This window comes from Vanessa cardui, chromosome 9 (genome assembly GCF_905220365.1).
Source record: "Vanessa cardui chromosome 9, ilVanCard2.1, whole genome shotgun sequence".
NCBI classification, from domain to species: domain Eukaryota; kingdom Metazoa; phylum Arthropoda; class Insecta; order Lepidoptera; family Nymphalidae; genus Vanessa; species Vanessa cardui.
This window is the reverse complement of record NC_061131.1, coordinates 12,502,030-12,523,356: the sequence shown is the minus strand read 5'-3', so window position 1 is coordinate 12,523,356 and position 21,327 is coordinate 12,502,030. Positions and strand designations below refer to the sequence as shown.

General features: G+C 34.3%; 2 protein-coding genes across 4 annotated transcripts in view; one reads left to right on the top strand and one right to left on the bottom strand.

Moving 5' to 3' along the window:
* Window positions 1-9,491, top strand: part of LOC124532652 (calcium-binding mitochondrial carrier protein Aralar1) — a 30,360-nt gene extending 20,869 nt beyond the window's left edge. For all 3 annotated transcript variants that reach the window (XM_047107679.1, XM_047107681.1, XM_047107680.1), the window contains exons 8-16: window positions 484-559; window positions 1,558-1,766; window positions 3,041-3,121; window positions 3,617-3,829; window positions 4,337-4,459; window positions 5,311-5,413; window positions 5,853-5,943; window positions 6,502-6,711; window positions 7,716-9,491. In XM_047107679.1, coding sequence (XP_046963635.1) covers window positions 484-559; window positions 1,558-1,766; window positions 3,041-3,121; window positions 3,617-3,829; window positions 4,337-4,459; window positions 5,311-5,413; window positions 5,853-5,943; window positions 6,502-6,667 — 1,062 coding nt within the window. In that variant the 3' untranslated portion in view covers window positions 6,668-6,711; window positions 7,716-9,491. The remainder of the gene's footprint in view (window positions 1-483; window positions 560-1,557; window positions 1,767-3,040; window positions 3,122-3,616; window positions 3,830-4,336; window positions 4,460-5,310; window positions 5,414-5,852; window positions 5,944-6,501; window positions 6,712-7,715) is intronic.
* Window positions 9,492-14,371: 4,880 nt separating this feature from the next.
* LOC124532393 (ubiquitin thioesterase OTU1) lies at window positions 14,372-17,730 on the bottom strand. The gene is made up of 4 exons (XM_047107290.1): window positions 17,166-17,730; window positions 16,903-17,075; window positions 15,724-15,882; window positions 14,372-15,109 (listed from the first exon to the last, which is right to left on the bottom strand). The coding sequence occupies exons 1-4, from the start codon at window positions 17,551-17,553 to the stop codon at window positions 14,900-14,902; spliced, it is 930 nt and encodes a 309-aa protein (XP_046963246.1). The 5' UTR covers window positions 17,554-17,730; the 3' UTR covers window positions 14,372-14,899.
* Window positions 17,731-21,327: the final 3,597 nt, after the last annotated feature.

The window sequence follows — 21,327 nt, the reverse complement described above, 5'->3', positions numbered from 1 at the left end:
TATAATTGACGGTTATACAGCTTACATTTCAGCTTATAGATCTATTCATTCAAGAATTTGCGCTCTATTACATTTTATTATTATTGGTGTGAGTGACGGTCGTCATTATTTAACTAGTCTTAGTGTGTGGGACGACGAATAGTACAGACAGTAAAAAAATACGAATTCGATTGTGTTTTATTTTAAGGCGTACCTTTGTGAGTAAATAGATCTGCACAAAACATTCTAGAGATTTCAAGTACAGGTTGCATTTAAATCCATTTTCAAATATCAAGATCATAATCTGCTATATTCAAATAAAATATCAAGATTTCAAATCCGCTATATCAACGATTGCAAAATAAGTTTTTCTTGGAAATCATTTGCCCTTTTTTTATTTTCGACACGATCAAGTTATAGAAAGTCAATCATTTGCTTGAGACACTTCTATCATTTGCATATGAATCAATTGATCGGTATGTGATTACGTTATTGTTGTTTCAGAGTCCCGAAGAGAGAGGTGTGCTGATACAAATCCTTGAGAGCACTTACAGATTCACACTTGGTTCTATTGCTGGCGGTGAGTTGACTGAGTATTACTTGCCCATCCATGATCCATCTTCGATTATTCCTTACAAAAATATAATTCAGTTTAGTAACTGTTGGCCAATTATACTGATTTACATATGATATGATTCCGATTACATTGCGATCCATTTTCAATTGAACCTTTACTGGATGTCGTAGGAAATTTTTAATTCGATTGTGTTAGTGATCACTTGTTAATAGAAGTTCTGGCATATTATCACTGTGGCAAATGGTGGTATCTTCTACCATTTTGCTCACACCTTTCCACAAATTTAAATAATAATTACCAAATAAATTGTCTTAAGTACTTACACTTGTCAATTTTGCTTTTGATGATAAAGAGGCTGAGATTGATTTAATTAAAAACAAAATCTTAATACCGAATTCTGTAACACTTTCATTTGCTCAGGATAAGTTTATATCTATTGTGCCCTAATTGTCGCCAGCAACTTTCTTTGAAGTTCAAACTTGCTTCGTACCAATTTCATTGAATTTGGTATATAAATGCACCCAAAATCGGATCACCTAAATTTATTTGTGAAATAAAATGTTTTATTGATTTGGACGTGAAAGAGCAACAAACGCACAGCAGAGTTATGCATTTATAATATAAGAGTAGTTTAAATATATTATAGTATTGAAGAGTCGAGATGGCCCAGTGGTTAGAACGGCTGCATCTTAACCGATAATTGCGGGTTCAAACCCAGGCAAGCACCGCTGATTCATGTGCTTAATTTGTCTTTATAATTCATCTCGTGCTCGGCGGTGAAGGAAAACATCGTGAGGAAACCTGCATGTGACAAATTTCATCGAAATTCTGCCACATGTGTATTCCACCAACCCGCATTTGAACAGCGTGGTCGAATATGTTCCAAACTTTCTCCTCAAAGGGAGAGGAGGCCTTTAGCCCAGCAGTGGGAATTTACAGGCTGTTGTTGTTGTTGTTGTTGTTGTTGTATAGTATTGAAAACAAACGTAATTCCCTGGCAGCGGTGGGAGCGTCGGCGGTGTACCCCATAGACCTGGTGAAGACGCGCATGCAGAACCAGCGCACGGGCTCGTTCATCGGCGAGGTCGCGTACCGCAACTCGTGGGACTGCTTCAAGAAGGTCGTGCGCCACGAGGGCGTCTTCGGCCTCTACCGCGGCCTCGTGCCGCAGCTCATCGGCGTCGCGCCCGAGAAGGCCATCAAGCTCACGGTGAGCGCACTCCACACTCCCCACTCCCCACTCCACACTCCACACTCCCAAATCCACACTCCCAACTCCACACTCCCAACTCCACACTCCCCACTCCACACTCCCCACTCCATACTCCCCACTCCCCACTCCACACTACTCTACGACTCGAACTATTTAGCCTTTGAGAGGAAAGTACTAAATAAAAAAATAATAAATAAATAAATATGAGACAACATCACATACATTACTCTGATCCCAATGTAAGTAGCTGAAGCACTTGTGTTATGGAAATCAGAAGTAACGACGGTACCACAAACACCCAGACCCAAGACAACATAGAAAACTAATGGTAATCAACATCGACTCGGCCAGGAATCGAACCCGGGACCTCAGAGTGGCGTACCCATGAAAACCGTTGTACACTCTCCTCGACCACGTAGGTCGTAATTAGATTTTTTCTTTGTCTTTAGGTTTAATCAAAAATATTTCGCCACATAAAACTCAACAACCTTACAGTATTTTTAACAACGGCTACGGTGCTGCCAGTTTACAAAGAAAATAATAATGTACTTCACTTTTGTTATGTTATAATCTTAAACATTATTTTTTGTTTAATTAATTTAAATGACTTTTTTACATTTGTCTCTAATTAAAAAAAATATGCTTTTACGGGAATACATGAAGGTGAGAACAATGCTATTATTATGTAAAAAATATGTGAATTATCCCAATATCATGGCGTATCTATCAGGTATATGTATGGCTATCAAAGAGTGTGTTAATCAATCGAATACTAATAAATAATTTAATAATGTTTCGTCAAACATAAAAAACGCTAAATTTAGAATTTATTTGTACACATTTTTATTACGAATCAACTAGAAAAAGCCAAAAAATCTCTTTAAGTTTCAAACATCATAGACTAGAAGAAACGGTCAAGACCTTTTTTTCTAAGGTGCGATGTTTGAAAACCTGTGGTAAAATTTTGACAACTAATAAGAATAAAATCAAATGAAATCAAAATACACTTCATTCAAGTAGGCTTTTACAAGTGAATCTACCACTGGTTCGAAATGTAGATTCTACCGAAAATAACCGGCAAGAAACTCAGTAGTTACTCTAATTCAACATTTTAGAAATACATGTTAGTTAAACACATTAATATATGTAATGTATTCTGGAAGGAAAAAGCGTGGAATTAATACTTGTTGGTAGTTAACAAGTATTAATTCCACAATTTTTTATGTGTAGTATTTCTTGTATTGAATAAATATTTAAATTTTAATTTACAGATGAATGACTTAGTTCGAGACAAGCTAATGGACAAGAAAGGAAACATTACGCTCGGGGGCGAAATTATTGCTGGAGCTTGTGTGAGTAGTCTTTACGGTACTAAATCATTACATAGTGTAAAACAAAGTTGCTTACTGATTTTGATGCGGTTTTTTTTAATAGATAGAGTGATTCGAGATGAAGCTTTTTATATTCAATACATGGACTATATAGTGAAGCAACACTGATATAATTTTAGAAGTTTCTAATGTGATGTCGTAAATAAATAAATTCTGTAGTATATTTAGTATCAGTATTGCACCCGTGCGAAGCCAAGTCGGGTCGCTAGTATTTTATAAAACATAAACTATACAACTTGGAAAACACTGGTCGAGAAAAAAAATGGCGTTTTGAATGACGGTTGTGTTTTGTTTCGATCACGTAACTTCAGACGCCATTGACATAACATCTTATCTTCCGAATTTATTTGTCTTTTACCAAATTTATATTTTCATTTCATTAATAGTATTATTTTATTTATTGTACTAATATAGTATTAATTGGTCATTATTAAGTCTTATTTGTTACTCCCACAGGCCGGAGCGTCTCAAGTAGTGTTCACGAATCCATTAGAAATAGTTAAAATTCGGCTGCAAGTGGCGGGCGAGATCGCCGGCGGCGGGAAGGTTCGAGCGCTGTCCGTCGTCAAAGACCTAGGGCTCTTCGGCCTGTACAAGGGGGCGAGGGCCTGCCTGCTCCGCGACGTACCGTTCAGTGCTATCTACTTCCCTGCTTATGCTCATGTCAAGGTAAAACAATAAATAGCCTATAAACTTCCCACTGCTGGGCTAAGGCCTCCCTATCTCTCCCTGGCTCTCCCTTTAGGAGAAGGTTTGGAACATATTCTATCACGCTGTTCCAATGTGTCGATTGGTGGAATACACATGTGGCAGAATTTCTATAAAATTAGATACATGCAGGTTTCCTCGTGATGTTTTCCTTCACCGCAGAGCATGAGATGAATTATAAACACAAATTAAACACATAAACATTCAGTGGTGCTTGCCTGGGTTTGAAAACGTAAGCATCGGTTAAGATGCTGCGTTCCAACCACTGGGCCATCTCGGCTCTTTTGTTACGTGAGTCAATAAAATAAAACAAAAAGTAAAATTAACTATAATTTTATATTAAATATAGTTAAATAAAGTAAAGAAACCACCAGTAAAGTGGCGCCCTTTATTTAAATTATATAATTTTAAAATATGACTACTTATAAACCAAAAAACACTAAGTAACTAGTTTGTTCTTGTTCGCAGGCGAAGTTCGCGGACGAGAACGGCTACAACCACCCGCTCACGCTGCTGGCGGCCGGAGCCATCGCCGGCGTGCCCGCCGCCTCGCTCGTCACGCCCGCCGACGTCATCAAGACGCGCCTGCAGGTACACACACACACGCACATACACACACACACACACACACACACACACGCACACACATATATATACACAACCACACACACACAAACACACACACGCAAACACACACCCACACGCGCGGGCGCTCGCGCACACACACACACACGCGCGCGCGCGCGCACACACACACGCAACCACTTTAGCTGTTTGATTAAATAAACAAAACATAGATTCACATATTCCATGCAATTTACTAGTACTGTTATAATGTACTCTACTAACATTTCTTGATTAATATATCTATATTTATAATTTAAATTTACTAGTAGATCTGCTATATTGTACTCTACTCATATTTCTTGATTAATATATCTATATTTATAATTTAAATTTACTAGTAGATCTGCTATATTGTACTCTACTCATATTTCTTGATTAATATATCTATATTTATAATTTAAATTTACTACTAGATCTGCTACATTGTACTCTACTAATATTTCTTGATTAATATATCTATATTTATAATTTAAATTTACTAGTAAATCTGCTATATTTTACTCTACTAACGTTCTTTGATTAATATATTTATAATATAAAACCATTCTCCTTAGCAACTCATATATCAGAGGTTATTCAAGTTTTCGACAAATGATAATGCATTGATTTGCTATTTGGTTTTTGATCTCCTGTAGTTAGAATAGATTATAGAGGTCTTATGTAAGAACATACTTGCCTAAAGGTGAACATAGTGCTTCATACCAAATTTCATCGAATTCGGTTCAGTGGTTTGATAGTGAAAAAGCGCCAGACAGACAGTTATTTCCACATCTATACAACATTATATATACATATATTCAACATTATAATTACAGGTGGTAGCAAGATCAGGACAAACGACATACAACGGCTTAATAGATGCTACGAGAAAGATTTACGCCGAAGAAGGCGCCAGAGCCTTCTGGAAGGGTGCCGTAGGTAAGTTCTTTTAAAACCGGCATGTCTTGCAAACCTGAGAGAAGAGAATGCGTTTGCCCAGCAGTGGGACTTCAATGGGCTGTTACTAATAATTTGTTTAGATTTGATGTTAATGTTCTGGGCCAAGATGGCCCCGTGGTTAAAACGCGTGGGTATTAACCGATGATTGCGGGTTCAAACATAGGCAAGGCACCCCTGATTATTCACGTGCTTAATTTGTGTTTATAATTCATCACGTACTCGGCGGTTAAGGAAACCTGCATGTATCTAATTTCATAGAAATTCTTCTACATGTGTATTCCACCCGCATTGGAACAGCGTGGTGGAATATGTTCCAAAACACAAAGGAAGAGGAGGACTTAGCCCAGCAGTGGGAAATTTACAGGCTGTTGTTGTTGTTGTTGTTGTTGTTTTAATGTTCATTGTTTTTGTCCCCCAGCCCGTGTGTTCCGTTCGTCTCCTCAGTTCGCCGTGACGCTGGTGACGTACGAAATCTTACAGCGTCTCTTCTATGTCGACTTCGGTGGATCGTAAGTACATTGTAACCTTTTTTGTGTATATTTTTATAGTCAGTGGCCAGAATGATGTTTTTCCCCTTTAGATGATATAAGATAATTTGATCAATGTTTTTTAATATTGTGTGTATAACTAATTCGTAAGTCCTCCGGTATTCCGGTAATTTGGCTACATGCTTATCCGACATTTATATTAACAAAGAAAATAATGGTTTTTTTTTTTAATTTTTGTTAATGTACATAATTTACGTACAGTGATTGCGTTTTTTGTTTCTATTCTGATTGCTTGGTTTGAATGTAACTATGATTGCGGTGCGAAAATAATCAAGTATGAAAGTATGAGATGAGTGAAAGTTTTTGTAAAAAAGGGTCTTAGCAACTACTCTGCAAACCAACAAATTCGATAGTCCGAAACTGCCCTGCAAAACCTTTGTCGTGCTACCGGGGGTCCACTGTATTATGTGTTTCAACTTTTAATGTAATTAATTTATTTGTCATAGGTCATATAGAAGTTTAATTTTTTTGATAACACTATCTATTGGAGTCGTTATTACAACTTATTTCAATTTCCAGTCGGCCAACGGGATCAGAGCTGACGATATCGACTCCAATCGAGGAGACGGCCCGCAAGCCGCACCACATCGGAGGCTACCAGGTCGCAATGCCGGTGCTGACCGGCTTGGAGACAAAGTTCGGCATATCGCTGCCGAGGTTCTCGTTCGTGAAGCCGCAAAACTGAATCGAATAAACGACTTACGGATTTTGGACCTTATCGACATATGAGTAAGTCACAATTTACAATATACACAATATTCTATTTGACTGGTTTTTAAAGTCCATTTTATATTTACTATACTAGATACTTAGTAGAGGTTAAGGAACCCATTAAAAGTTGTTTTTTTTTATTTCTATTACATATTTGCCAAAATATATCATTTTTAAAATTTCGTATTTAAATAACGAGCGAAAACGCTACTTGGACAATATGGCGCTGCAATGGGGTCGGTGACGTCACTTTGCTGTATTTTAATCTGTGGTACATATAGTAGAAAAGCAAGGTGTACAAGAAAGTGACTTCATCATAAGCCCGGCCGGCTCAGGAGCGTTTTGTGTCACGTGAAAAACGTTTGAAAAAATGCATTTTTATTTATTGATTTTTGAATAAATTAAGTATTATTTTCAAGTTTCGTTAGTAAATAACCATTTTTAAACTCATATACACTGATTACAATAATTCACAATTTCTTTTTCGCATTGTCAAATAGCCTATTGTATTAATCTAAAACGAACGAGACATCCTGAGGAAGTGTTATAGATATACGACACAACTTAGATGTAGCATCAGCAAAATTCGTAAAACCGATCACACCCGAATTAAGTACGCTATCCCAAATTATCAATATTTATTTCTTATGTAGATAATCTTTACACAAACGTAATAACTTGTAATATCATATGACCTAATATATTCGTCAATTTGACACGTCGATTTCATCTTGCTTTTTCGGGTTGATTTGACGCGAGAATCTATAGCGTCGAATGGCTCAATAGGGAGCTATTTCTATTGGTTGTATAAATCGGCAGTAATCGGTTTTATTGAATTTGCCGACGCTACATCAAGTTGTGTCGTACTATAGCTCTTTTTGTGTAACTATACATTCATTTGTTAATCAAAACCTACGTTTGACTGTTACCTGTCGTGAATTCAGATCATCCCTGTATCTGCAAGTATAAACCAAAGCCACAATAGAATACAGTAAAATAATTTTGGTATATTTTTCTTTCAGATGGGTACCAACGTTTGTAACGGATCCGATGAAAACTTAGTTTAATGACTTTAATCAATATTTATAAAGCAATTATTATAGAGTATAAAATACTGCCCAAGCGAGTGTGTTGCTTTTAATATTAATTTATTCAATAAACTTAAGAAGAAAATGTATAGTCATATATGAGTGATTTGAAATTTAAATACGATAAGAGAAATATTTTTCGCACTGCAATAGTTATAATAAGGTGAAAATGTCCAAGACAGTGTTTCTCAACCTTGATTATTGTTAACGCGGTTTTAAATTAGTCGGTAGGTGAGTAAAAACAAAAAAAAAACACTATTTTTGTACGGAAAAAAGAATTGTTAGCAAACACACGCGTTAGTAATAAATTATAATAAGCTAAAGTTAAAAATATGAATTAATCAGTTACAATATGACTTCAGAAATTAATAAATTAAGCAAATAATTATAAATATGAAGATCAATAATGTAATGTTATCTGTGATCTTTATTGATCCCCGCGTTAAAAGGTTGGGAAACATTGCTTTATTAAAAAAAAACAGTACCTATCTATTAGCTATGAATATTAAAAACTTAAACAATAGTCCTACGCACCTCGCAAGCATTTTTACGAAAATTTATATTTTTTAAGATTTATCTCACAGCTTTTATCTTTAATATATTTTTTTGCGATCAATGCAATGTCTAATATTTTTTTATTTAATCTGTCTATTTTTATAATAGCATTTAGTTTCGATACTGCTTTTATTTATGATAAATCGTCGGTACTCTGTACTTTCTTTGTTCATTTTATAAATCTTATGGTCCCGACTTGTATTGTTCACTGTATTTAAAAATCGAAATATTAAATGTTTCGTCATCTCGAATTACAAATCAAAGTAATATTTCTCGAAGGTTCTTTATTTGAAATGGCCTAAGTTACATAAAAAAAAAAACAAAAACGTCATATCAATTATGTAAAAAAATCAATCTGTCAAATATGATACAAAACAGAATATGTCAAATGAGTATTCCATGATGTTATTTTTATTATATAATAATAAAAAAAAGCATTAAATCAGCTACTTATATTTTGTTTTAATAAATATTTGTATTATAAAAGTAATTTAATTTTACCAACGGAGATTATTCACTGTTTCTCGGATATTACTGCTATAAATGTTTCGCTTTGCTGATCATTTCCAATTTCACGAGTTTGGGCACATCCACAGATTAAATAAGGAATCAATAAAAAAAGTTTATAAGTATAAAATACTGCACTAATTTATGTAGATAGAGCTCAAAGTTACGAGATTAATAAATTTTAGGATAAAATTTTATGAATCAGTGAAAATTGTACATAATCATACTAAAAGTTAAATACATATGAATATTTTGTTTGGTTTTCTTGTCATATCAAAACTATAAAAAAAATTTACTAAAACAATATATAAATGTTATATCAGGGTTGTCATATTTGCTTATAAACTATAAAAAAACGCGGGAATTTCAATTTCCAATACACAGTTCTAAAATAATAGTAATATGATAACTCAAATATAAAATATACGTAATAAAACATCTAATAAGACGTGGATGGTCTAATGTTAGATGCACAATATATATTTTAATCGAACGATGTATTTCAAAACATTGTGTTTATGAAACGTGCTGTGTAACGACGGTGTTGAAACTGAATTATAGAAATAAAGACAAGATGCCGATGTGACTAGGTGCTGTATTTATTGATATTGTACATTTTTTGGGTTGAAAATAAATATAATAAAGTTATTTTTGTTTTATTTCATTTATGAGCTTAATAGAGACCTCGTTATATGAAACTTGTATTGCAGCTTGACAATTATGTCAGACTTAAGAAGAAAAATTATAGGATCATCTATACCTATATTAAAATTGGATTGGTTTGTATGTGTCACCGTAAGATTACGAAATTCGTTAGATTACAATTGGTCTCGTTAGATTGTTAACTGTCAAAATATTATGAACCGTAAACTTAGATTGCCATTTATCGAATTATTTATGACTATTGTATTACATTTATATATATTGTATTCTAACGATTATAAATGGTCAAAATAAAACGGTAAACTAGCGGAGAACATAATGTATCTCCCGTATTGATTGGTTGAGCGTTGTATACCCCCGCCTCCCTGGCATCCGCCATATTATTTCACCGTAAAATTGCAAATGTTAACGTTTACTCAAATTGGAATATAATATAAACAATTTCGATATTTCGTAATATTTCGGTTAGGTTAGAGTTTTTATAATGTATTTGAAATTTACTTCGATAGAATGTAAACAACCGAATAAAAACAGTGACATATGATTGGTCGCTCTTACAATAAGACCGGCCAATCAGGAAGAACTTCAGGGACATATTGTAATCTTACAATTTAACTTCGACAGATTACAATATAGCCACTAATTGCATGCGTTAAATTGCAATCATATTTCATAGTTCACAATATTTCGACAGATTATAATCTGCCTCGTCAGATTGTAATCTAACGAATTTTGTAATATTACCAAGATAACATTTGACTAATTTTTTGTGTCTCTTTTTCCGACTGATCTCTGAAATGCCTACACTTAGCCGTCAGCTGCCCAATACAGAATAAGTTATAGTAAAATCTGCCACTGAACAAAAACTTTTTTGTTAAATTTAAACGCGCACCAAATCGCGGGCACAGCTTTTTTCATAATAATCGTGATTTTAGCATTATAATAAAATAATGGATATTAAAATTTCCATATAGTCCTGTTTAACTATTCCTTACATCGTCACTGCGCCACTAACCTTGGGAACTAAGATGTTATGTCCCTTGTGCCTGTAGTTAGTAGTACTTATCGGTAAACCTATTTTAAAATTGAAACTATTAACTAATGGGCCAATAAATACATCCCAATGTAGCAACGTCCTTGTAAATACGTTATTATAAAATTGTAGTACACTGAATGCGTGGATTCCCCAGCTTTTGTACCCAACCATATTTGTTTATAACCAACTATTCATTGGCCTTTTCATCTATTACAGATGATTTAAGACAGTGTGTGATTATAATGGACACTTTCGTTGGTGGCTATGCAGACCGATTCTGGAACGGCAAGACCGGCCGCATCTGGAACAGGCGTATAACGCGGCGGATGCGCCTGCTGGCATGTTATCGCTGTCCTGCTGTTTGGCTCTTTTGGTGGCGAGTTTTTCGAACCACGCTGTTTCGTGTAACTGGACCCCTTGTGCAATCCGAAGCTTCCATCGATCCCTGTCTTCCGCGAGTTTCTCCCATTCCCTATGCTCGATACCAAAGGAAGTGAGATCTCGCTTGACACAATCTTTAAAGCGTAGCAACGGACGTCCTACATTTCTCTTGGCATTCGCTACAGCGCCCAGCAAGACCTTTCTAGGTAGTCTAGAAGCATCCATACGGTGCACATGTCCCACCCAGCGCAAACGACGTTGTTTGAGGAGGGCGCTGAGACTAGGAAGTTGTGCTTTCGTTAGGATTGCTTTATTTGTGATCCTGTCCTTCCACGTAAATCCCAAGATATTGCACACACAACGCATGTGAAAAGCATTAAGCCTGTACTCTTGTTTTGCATACGATGTCCAGGTCTCTGCTCCGTACAAGAGTATGCTCAAGATACACGCTTGGTACACGAGAATTTTAGTTCGGACAGTAAGGTGGTTGTTGTCCCATACTCTTGTTCTAAGCTTCCCAAACATGGTCGCCGCTTTACCGATGCATATATCGATCTCCGCACTAAGCGACAGATTGCTCGTTACGGTCGAACCGAGGTAGCAAAACTTACTCACTACGTCCAAGGGAACGCCATGCAGCAGTATGACTGGTTTTTCAGCAAATCCTTGGGCGAATATAAGAGTCTTCTTCGCATTGATGGACATTGAAAATAGATTGCACGCATAAGAGAATTTATCCATCATGGTTTGAAGTTCATAAGAAGACGTGGCAATGAAGGCGGCATCATCGGCAAAAAGAAGACTATCCGCGAACATATCTACCCGATTGCGCTTTGACTTTAAGAGAGCAATATTGAAGAGTTTCCCATCAATTCGTGTGTGCAGATGCACACCCTGCTGTTTGTCACCAAAGGCTACTTTTAAAAGCAATGAAAAGAAAATGCCAAACAGAGTAGGTGCCAGTACGCAACCCTGTCGCACGCCTCTGCGCATATCAAATGGTTCCGACATTTTTCCGTCAAAAACGGCAGATCCTTTCGTTTCTTCGTGGAATGATCTAATGAGTTTGAGCAGCTTTGGAGGACACCCAACTATTTCGAGTAACTCAAACAGTCCCTCTCTGCTCACGGTATCGAAAGCCTTATTTAAGTCTACAAAGGCTATGATGAGCGGCGTCTGCTGCTCCCTGCACTTCTCCTGGATCTGACGTAATGTAAAAATCATATCGGTGGTTGATCGCCCGGCCCGGAACCCACATTGAGCCTCAGGATAAACGCGATTAGCAAGACATTGTAGTTTACTAAGAATCACTCGACCTATCAGTTTACCAACGACGCTCAGAAGGGATATGCCGCGATATGAGTTGCAATCACCGCGGTCACCTTTCCCTTTGTAAAGGGTGATGATATTAGCGTCACGCATATCCTGAGGTACCGTCCCCTCGGCCAACCAACTATATCTTAGCTACAAATTAAATTCGCATATTGCATTGAGTAGGTAGTATGGAGCTATTTTAAAGGGTAGCCGTGATTCGACTAATTTATCACGAATACAATAATTAAATTTATTGTTATAATATTAGATAACAACTTTGTAAGATGTCGTAAATACTTGGCAAAGGTGACGGCAGGGCACGTTTTACACTACGCCTAATTTCCAAACAGCAGATAAATCAATACATAGTAAAAAATAAAGTCGCTTACCGCTGTCTGTCTCTATGTATCTACCTATGCTTAGATCTTTTAAATTACGCTACGCATTTGGGTATGGTTTTATTGAAAGATAGAGTGAATTGAGAGGAAGGTTTTTGTATGTAATAACTACATGGTAAAGAAACAATGATAATTTTAGGTTCTAATGTGTAAATCTCGTAAATAAATAAATTTTGTAGATGACGTAGCATCAGTTTTGCACCTATGCGAAGTTCAAATGGGTCGCTAATGTATGATAAAATTTAGAGGTATTATGATATGGATAATAAAAAGGGCATTATTTTAAAATTAATTTATTTTATCTCATAACACTCTATGAAATATCTTGTGTGAACAATATTTTAGTAAAATTGGTTGATAACTAGTATTAGTTAACATGAAAAATTGAATATTCAAAAAATCCTTGATATAAGTATATTTTTTTTCTTACAAGCTTAAAGCGGCTTTGGCAGTGCTCTTTACAAATTTCATATTCATATTTGTATTTCCCAATTCGTTGTTTCAACTATTGAATCGAATTTCTTATCTAATCATATATACTAATTCTATAATTATTATGTAATTATTGATATATTTTAGACGCTTAGTCAATAGTCCACACTGGTGATGACATCTATTATTACATTCCGTACTAATTTCTCGATTGTTTTTCAATTAAACATCTTTATTTTACTCAATAGTCTGATGAAGAAATTATAATATTTTAGATAATCCAATGAAATGAAATTGTATGTTCAATGACATGTCTCGAGCGTTTAAAAAATACAACGTGAAACTACATTTTTTCCAAAGCAGATATTAAATTTAATATATAAACATCAAGAATGCATATGCTAATTAAATAAAATGGAATGCTTTTGACATTAGAACATTTTACCCTTTTTTAATCCAATGTTATAAAATTTTAATAGTTGTCACTTGTATTTCTAAGAATTAAATTTCGCTCATAATTTAGGGTAAAACTTAATAACCTTTTAATAACGACATATTTGAATTATTTGAAGGCATAATTTTTAAGTTTATTATAGCGTCAAGATATTCGTTTTACTTCAAAAACTTTCTCAAACCAGTGTAATAATTGGTATACTATACTATATTGTATGGTATACAAGTTAGCTGAAATAAATTGTTGTAATGTTTCGTTATTCTTTACAATTCTACAAAAATGATTTAAACTTTCATTTTAATGAAATATAGCATCACAAGAAAGTTTTGCATTACTTTGATATGTTTTGCCAAAGAAACAAATGAGATTCCCGCCAATTGCTTACAGTTCTTAATTCGAGAATGTAATTTAAGAAGGATCTTACTTATATACATCACCGATGTGTTGACTGAGTCGTCTGGATTGGGATAATCCAGAAGACTCAGGACTAACGTTTAAACTTTAGTCATATAAAGTATTGTGTCGTAAGACTTATGGTTGGAACGAAATTCCTTTTGCATTCATCAATATTACATAACAAACACAATAGAAAAAAAACCGTTTGAAGGTAACTAAATTATTACCCAATAAATATTTCTTATTAGTTATGAAAATATTTTTCTTATTATAAACAACGAATATGCAAGCTGACGCATGCTCCGACCGTTTTGACTACTGCAGAATATACAGACACATGATTTACTTGAAAAGACTGCTATATAGCATGTGTAGTGATGGTCATTGTCTAAACTTATAAAGTGTCTGCAGTTAAGTGCAATAAGGAACTTCGTCCCAGTAATTAAACACAATAAAGTTAAATTAATTTATTATACAAATAACTAACAAAAGGGTTTTTAGAACTATTTAATGTCCATAGAAATATATAAAAATACATCATAATTAAGTTGGTGAGGATTTTAAAACCAAACTAAGGTGACCTTAAGACATTAAGAGAAGCGCTTTAATTAATTCATAGAGTAATTTTATATTAAATTTAATAGCTATGAGATAAGGTTCAAGAATTAAGAACAATATGTGTATTATTTAAAATATAGTTTTGGCAAGTATTATTTTATTTAACTATTGTAAACTTCGTGGTCGGATGATGTTAATATTGTCACCGTTAAATAAATTTATTTATTTTTTAATATAAAACCCAAATAATAACTTAAATTAGATACACAGTTCTCCAAACATTCGGACTCTGTAAAAATTTTATGAAAACTACAATTGTGACTTATATAGGCTGCAGATCATTATAAAATGTTATGCAAATTTATCTAAGCAACATTAGTATAACAAGTGGATTTAGTAACGATCTCTATGTTCTCCACGATCGCTATACTTCTCCAAAGCTTGTATGCATTGTTTCTTTTGCATGTTTCTGTGCTTCTACTTGGCCCGTCAATAATTTATTGCAGATCGTACATTTCAAGGTGAATTTGTTTAAATCCGTGAACTGTCGGGACGATTTCGCCTCGAGGGCTAGTTGCTCTGCTTCCTTATAAATATCCATGTCTTCTGCTGGGAAAACTGTTTGAATTCCACCCTGAAAGATTAATGACAAGCTTTTATACAAGTATATGCTAGGTTTGACCAACAACAACAACAGCCTGTTAATTCCCACTGCTGGGCTAAAGGCCTCCTCTCCCTTTGAGGAGAAGGCTTGGAACTTATTCCACCACGCTGTTCCAATGCGGGTTGGTGGAATAAACACGTGGCAGAATTTCTATGAAATTTGTCACATGCAGGTTTCCTCACGACTCAGCGATGAAGGAAGACTTCATCGCTGAGCACGAGATGAATTATAAAGACAAATCAAGTACATGAATCAGCGGTGCTTGCCTGGGCTTGAACCCGCAATCATCGGTTAAGATGCACGCGTTCTAACCACTGGGCCATCTCGACTCTCGACTCGTGAGTCGAGATGAATTGACCATACCATTACAAATTAAAAAGGCTATTTTAGTAATTTGTTATGACTTTACACTTACATAGCTATTATTAAGTTGTTGTTTATTTATTTATATACGTTAACATATATACAGTAAAATCATCATGTAAGTTGTATCAATCTTTGTGCAATACCCAACTTATAGACGAGATATCAAATATCATGAAACCTTGCTAACATATTTGTTTTATGTTATACATTATACTCACATCTGATTGTTCTAAATAAAGTGGGTCATAGTGCACACCGTCAAAGAGAAGAAATACTCGTTGACCGTAATTTTTATCTTCCCCGAATCTGTTTATAATTGCATTAAGCGTGTCAACCACAGCCATTTCTAAGCCATAGAATCGACTCAAGATTGCAACCTGAAAGTATATATACAAGTAATAGTTAATTTTTATATATTATAATCTCAGTGAAGAACAGGGAAATGAAAAAAGAAAGAGAATTTCTTTTATTTCACACGGCTATATGGAACTAATTAGTGCCGACTGTAAAGGATACAAAAAACTAGAAGTAGTCATTCAGTCTTGTCAGGAACATGGAAGTGTTTGTGCATACTACTGCTTGGATATTGCAAATATTATCTACAATCTTCTATATATGTAATGTAATATGTTATGAAAAAAACTGGAGTGTCTGTTTATAATTTTTATAATTTTTGTCAGTTCGTTCAGGCTAATCTCTGAATGGTTGGACTGATTTTGACAAGACTTTTACAAGCAGATAGTTAATGTAATAAGGAGTAAAAATATTGATAAAAACATCTAAACCAATAATATAAATGCGAAAATAACACTGTCCATCCTGTCTTTCTTTAATGACTAAACCTGAATTTGAGGACATAAGGTACTTTAGCACTGAATATATTTTATGCCTAGTACCTGATTACCCATAAAATACAACCTGCGACAACTAGCAGGTCATATACTTTACTAGCAGGTTGTTACTACTATAATTTATTTAAAATGTATTAACATAAAATAAACAGAGTGAAAAGCTATTATAACTCACTATAATTAATAAAATCTGTGTCATATATAAGTTTGATCTTCAACTCTAGTATTAAATAGGCCTGGTATTGTTTGGACTTGTTTGTTGAACACGAGACATTATTGTTCATTGGGTTCTTAGCATGCACTAAAGTATGTCAACATATCTATTTAACTTACAATGCATGTATACAAAGAGAGTTGATATGTGTAGTGGAACATGTGAATTGTGCCTCCGTCAAAGATATAGATTTAAATTTGGAATTGAGTTCTCATAGTGCAAAAAAAGTATAATATAGGGTACACATGTCCAGCCAACTCAGTAACGAAACATAGTTTTTTTATTAAAGGTAGTAAAGGTTTAATGTTTAAAAGTTATTAGTATGTGATTACCTCAATAGCTCCACCCCAGGAGCTAGGCTGCTGTATCCAATCACAATATTCGGAATTTGGCTTGCCTAACATTGCTTCACTGTATGTATCTTGATCACTAGCCACCTCCATGGCTATTATCTGACGCATCAGAGAATGCACTGATGTATCAACATTGCCATTTAATACAAAACCTGAAAAAGAGGTTCAATACATATAAACTCTATGTTATGCATGTAACAATAGAAAGAGGCGAATGTTTTAAAAGATTTTCTTTTTGTTACCTATACTAGTAAATAAACAAGAATTATCAGAAGGAACAACTTTTTTCATTAAAATTCCTGGTCTGCATCCTATAGTTTCGTGTGATATTCCATTCTCAACAGGCTTAGTGACGTCAGATTTCATAACACTTGGTGCTGATGGAGCAGATTTCTCTTCGATAATCAACGTTTCACCAGTCTTTAGCCCGATCTCACTCAATGTCTTATTGTCGTTACTAATATCTAAAGGTTTGGGCGGATAACCACACAACACGCAAATTCTCTCACAGCTAACCTCTGATAGACTGGAGAGAAACATTTTTAATTCACCCACAGTACTTTCAGAGGTCAAATCTTTCAATATATTCTGACCGTTTTTACTTTTAACTTTAAATGCTAGCGATGCCATTATTAAAAATATATCTCTTTGTTTAATACAATCTAATTGATAACTTGTAACAGTTCGTCAAATTGACGCGGATAAAAAGTGGTCGAAATAAATAAATAACATAACGTTACGTATAAATAGGCGATTGACTTTTTTTTATAATGAGTAGTGACAAAAGCAAAAGTAAAACAAAGTGACAGCCAACAATTGACTTTGATTTCTAATTTTATATATTGCCATATTGAAATTATATCGACTGCCAACCAAGCACATAATGCTAATTTTTACGGCGCAGTTGAATTAGAAGATTTTTGTTGGTCATTTTAAAAAAGTATTTCAATGACTCAATTTATTCAACTAATTCAGAATATTAAATAGATTTTTTTTTCATAATAATTGTCTTTAGTTCATACTGATTTTAGTAAATTTCAGGCATAGAGTATTCATATTTCGAAAGTGTGAGAAATGCAACTCCATAGGCAGTAAGTGTAAAACGTAGCGATTATTCATTTTATACTCACTGAACATTTTAAAAAACAAATGGTATGTATCACATCATAAAAAATATATAAATATAAAGAAATAAATATTGATAATTTGGAATAGCGTACTTTATTCGGTTATGATCGGTTTTACAAACTTTGCCGATGTTATATTTACTTTGTTTCGTACTATAATTACGATCAAGTACTTTTAAATTTTAAATTTAATATAATAGGTTGGGGAAAAAGTTTCTTCGTATTTTATATGAAAATTCAAAAAGTTTTTTTTATAGTTTATTTGAATTTGACTAAAGTATGTAGGTGCCATTTTGTTCCATAACTTTTTGCCATCTTGTTTGTAGTGATATGATCCCATTGCTGTAAAAATTTTGGGGCTTCTGATCGAAAAACTGCGACAAGTGGTTTTGGCAGTCCTCTCGTGATGTTAACCTGACACTGCCTAAGGAATTCTGCAGAGACCGAAACAGATGAAAATCTGAAGGTGCAAGGTCAGGACTATACGGCGGATGCATTAATACCTCCCAGCCAAACTCTCGTAATTTTTGTTGAGTGGCTAAAGATGTGTGAGGTCTAGCGTTGTCATGGTGAAAAACCACACCCCTTCTGTTGATCAATTCTGGCCGCTTTCTCTCATTTTCTTGCTTCAATCTCATCAATTGTTCGCAATACAGTTCTGAATCGATGGTCCTGCCGGGCGGTAACAACTCATAATGAATGATGCCCTTCCAATCCCACCATACACACAGCATTACCTTGTTGCGAGTTAATCCGGGTTTTGCCACAGTCTGTGAAGCTTGACCGGCCTTTGACCACGATCTTTTTCGCACGTTCTTGTCGTATGTGATCCACTTTTCATCACCAGTTATCAGCTTCTTCAAAAATGGTTCGGTTTCATTACGTCGTAATAAAGAATCACAAATGAGTACACGGTTCATTAGGTTTCTTTCAGTGAGTTCATGAGGCACCCATATATCGAGCTTTTTTGTGTACCCAGCTTTATTCAAATGAGTCAAAACCGTTTTGTGGTCAATTGCCAGTTCTTCAGCTACATCGTAACTACTAATATGCCGATCTTGCTCCACTTTTTCAAAAATGGCATCAATTTTGTCCGTAACAGGGCGACCAGAGCGAGATGCATCTTTGATATCAAAATTGTCAGACAAATGTATCGAATTTCTTCTTTAGATTCGCTCATTTTAACAACAACAAAAACAAATGAAAATCACACAAATTCCTAATTTGAATTTGGAAGTGCCTTCTTTAAAATTAAAACTTTTTAATGATACCAAAACCAGCCTGATACAAATGGTATAGCCAAAGAGATTTTATTACAAGTTCATACATACTATATGCGAAAAGACTTTTTCCCCAACCTAATATAAACATAATCAAATTCTTATTTCAAATATATACTTTTTTACACCGCTTATTTTAAACGGTACTGTCTAAAATATAACACTAACTAGGATGCAAGCAGGGTTTTGGCGAACTCCGAATAGAACGTTTCCATTATCTAATTCTAAAACCCTAAGTCTTTACGGCCGGTTATTTGCACTCTCTGCGCTTGGCTTAAGACGGCCTAGATTATAAAAATATATTCAATGGGCATCAAGATATACAACTTAGTACTTAGCATCTTGCCCGGTATACTTGGATAGACAGATGACGGTGTTCAGGGGAGGACACGTTTGCTTCTTTCGTTATTTTCTTATGTATCAGAAAGTTAGAAATACATCAAAGTAGGTATTCGGAAGGTAACATGATTCTCCATCGCTGATCATCCAAATTTAGAGGTGCTTGTTAGAACCTGTGCTCGTGACGTTCGGGTTCCAGGCATTCTATCATGTATAAGTAAGACATCTCGGTGGCTCCAAACATAGGCGTAGCTATTTATTGTTGTATTTTTATCATCATTACTTTCAATTAAATTGTCACAAGTGAACATAACGAATGAAAGATGTAAAATGTTATTAATAAATAAAACAATAATGAATTTTCACAATAGTTTTAATAAAAATAATATAGTTTTCCTACATAATATTATAAATATTTCCGCGTTAAGTTACAAAACACTAACTTATTTTACGCTAGTTTATCAATAAGTATCATTTTGGCACACATAATTTAAGTTTACCTTCATCATCGCCATATTATGATAATAATAATAAAAACCGTTATTAGTAGTTATGTATCAAGTGGCAACTCGCAAACGCGGTGTATGCTAGGACGATGGAGTGTATTCGTCTACCAGCGCGGTTTAACAAATACGATTAAGATACTAGCATTAAAAACTCGCTGCTTGAAGGGTAACACTGTTGATAGGATAACTGCAAGGCTCTGATTATCGTTCTTGGAGAGATATTTTTTATTTTACATTCTTATTTTAAAAAAATCCCTGTTTCCTTCTTTATAGACATCGAAACAAGTGAACAGCGGCAGTATGGCGTTCTATCTCGTTGTTGCCACGTGTGTAGCGAGTCTTTAATGATACAATTACAAATTTGAATATAGATCTATTCACTCACGACGGCGTATGTTACATTAATATCGGCGTGTATTAGTATGAGTGCGTGACGTTCGTGCTTACAAGATGTCTTAGTGTGCGTGAGAGTAGAGACGGCAAAATAATACCAATTATAATTGTTTAGTTTATTTCTTTTAACGCCGATACTAAAAAGTCCCCCACTTAGTCATGTGTAAATAGATCTATACCTAAATATTGTATAACATTATTTTTTATCGTTACGAAATTGTATTTATCGTTATTTCTTTGGTTTATAGTGTACTTATTAATTCTTTGTGTATGGCGTTTATAGTTCGATTTTCATACATCAAAACTCTAACATATAGTACGTACTCCAATTTAAATGCTAATATCATTATTTTGATATGACTTGTAACAACATTTCGATCTACAAATATATTAAATATAATCTTAATTCTAAAATGTATTGTCATATAAGTTTCATCCTAAATTGTGCTTTTTTTTTATAATTGAAAATAAAATATTACTAAATGTAGAATGAATCATAAAATCTTGTAAGTACATTATTTTCAGTATTTTGAACTTATTAGTAATAGTAAGATATATTATGTGTATATGGAACTGTAGCATAACATCTTAAAACTCAAATAGTTTGTCTTTGGTTTATTTATGGATTATAAAGTTGTTAAAGCGAATTGTCAAATAAAAATAGGAATCACTAATGAGTATAATTGGTAACTGCTATTAAGTATTACACCTACATAATCCTACAAATAATTTATTTACACACTCAGTCATATCATTTAA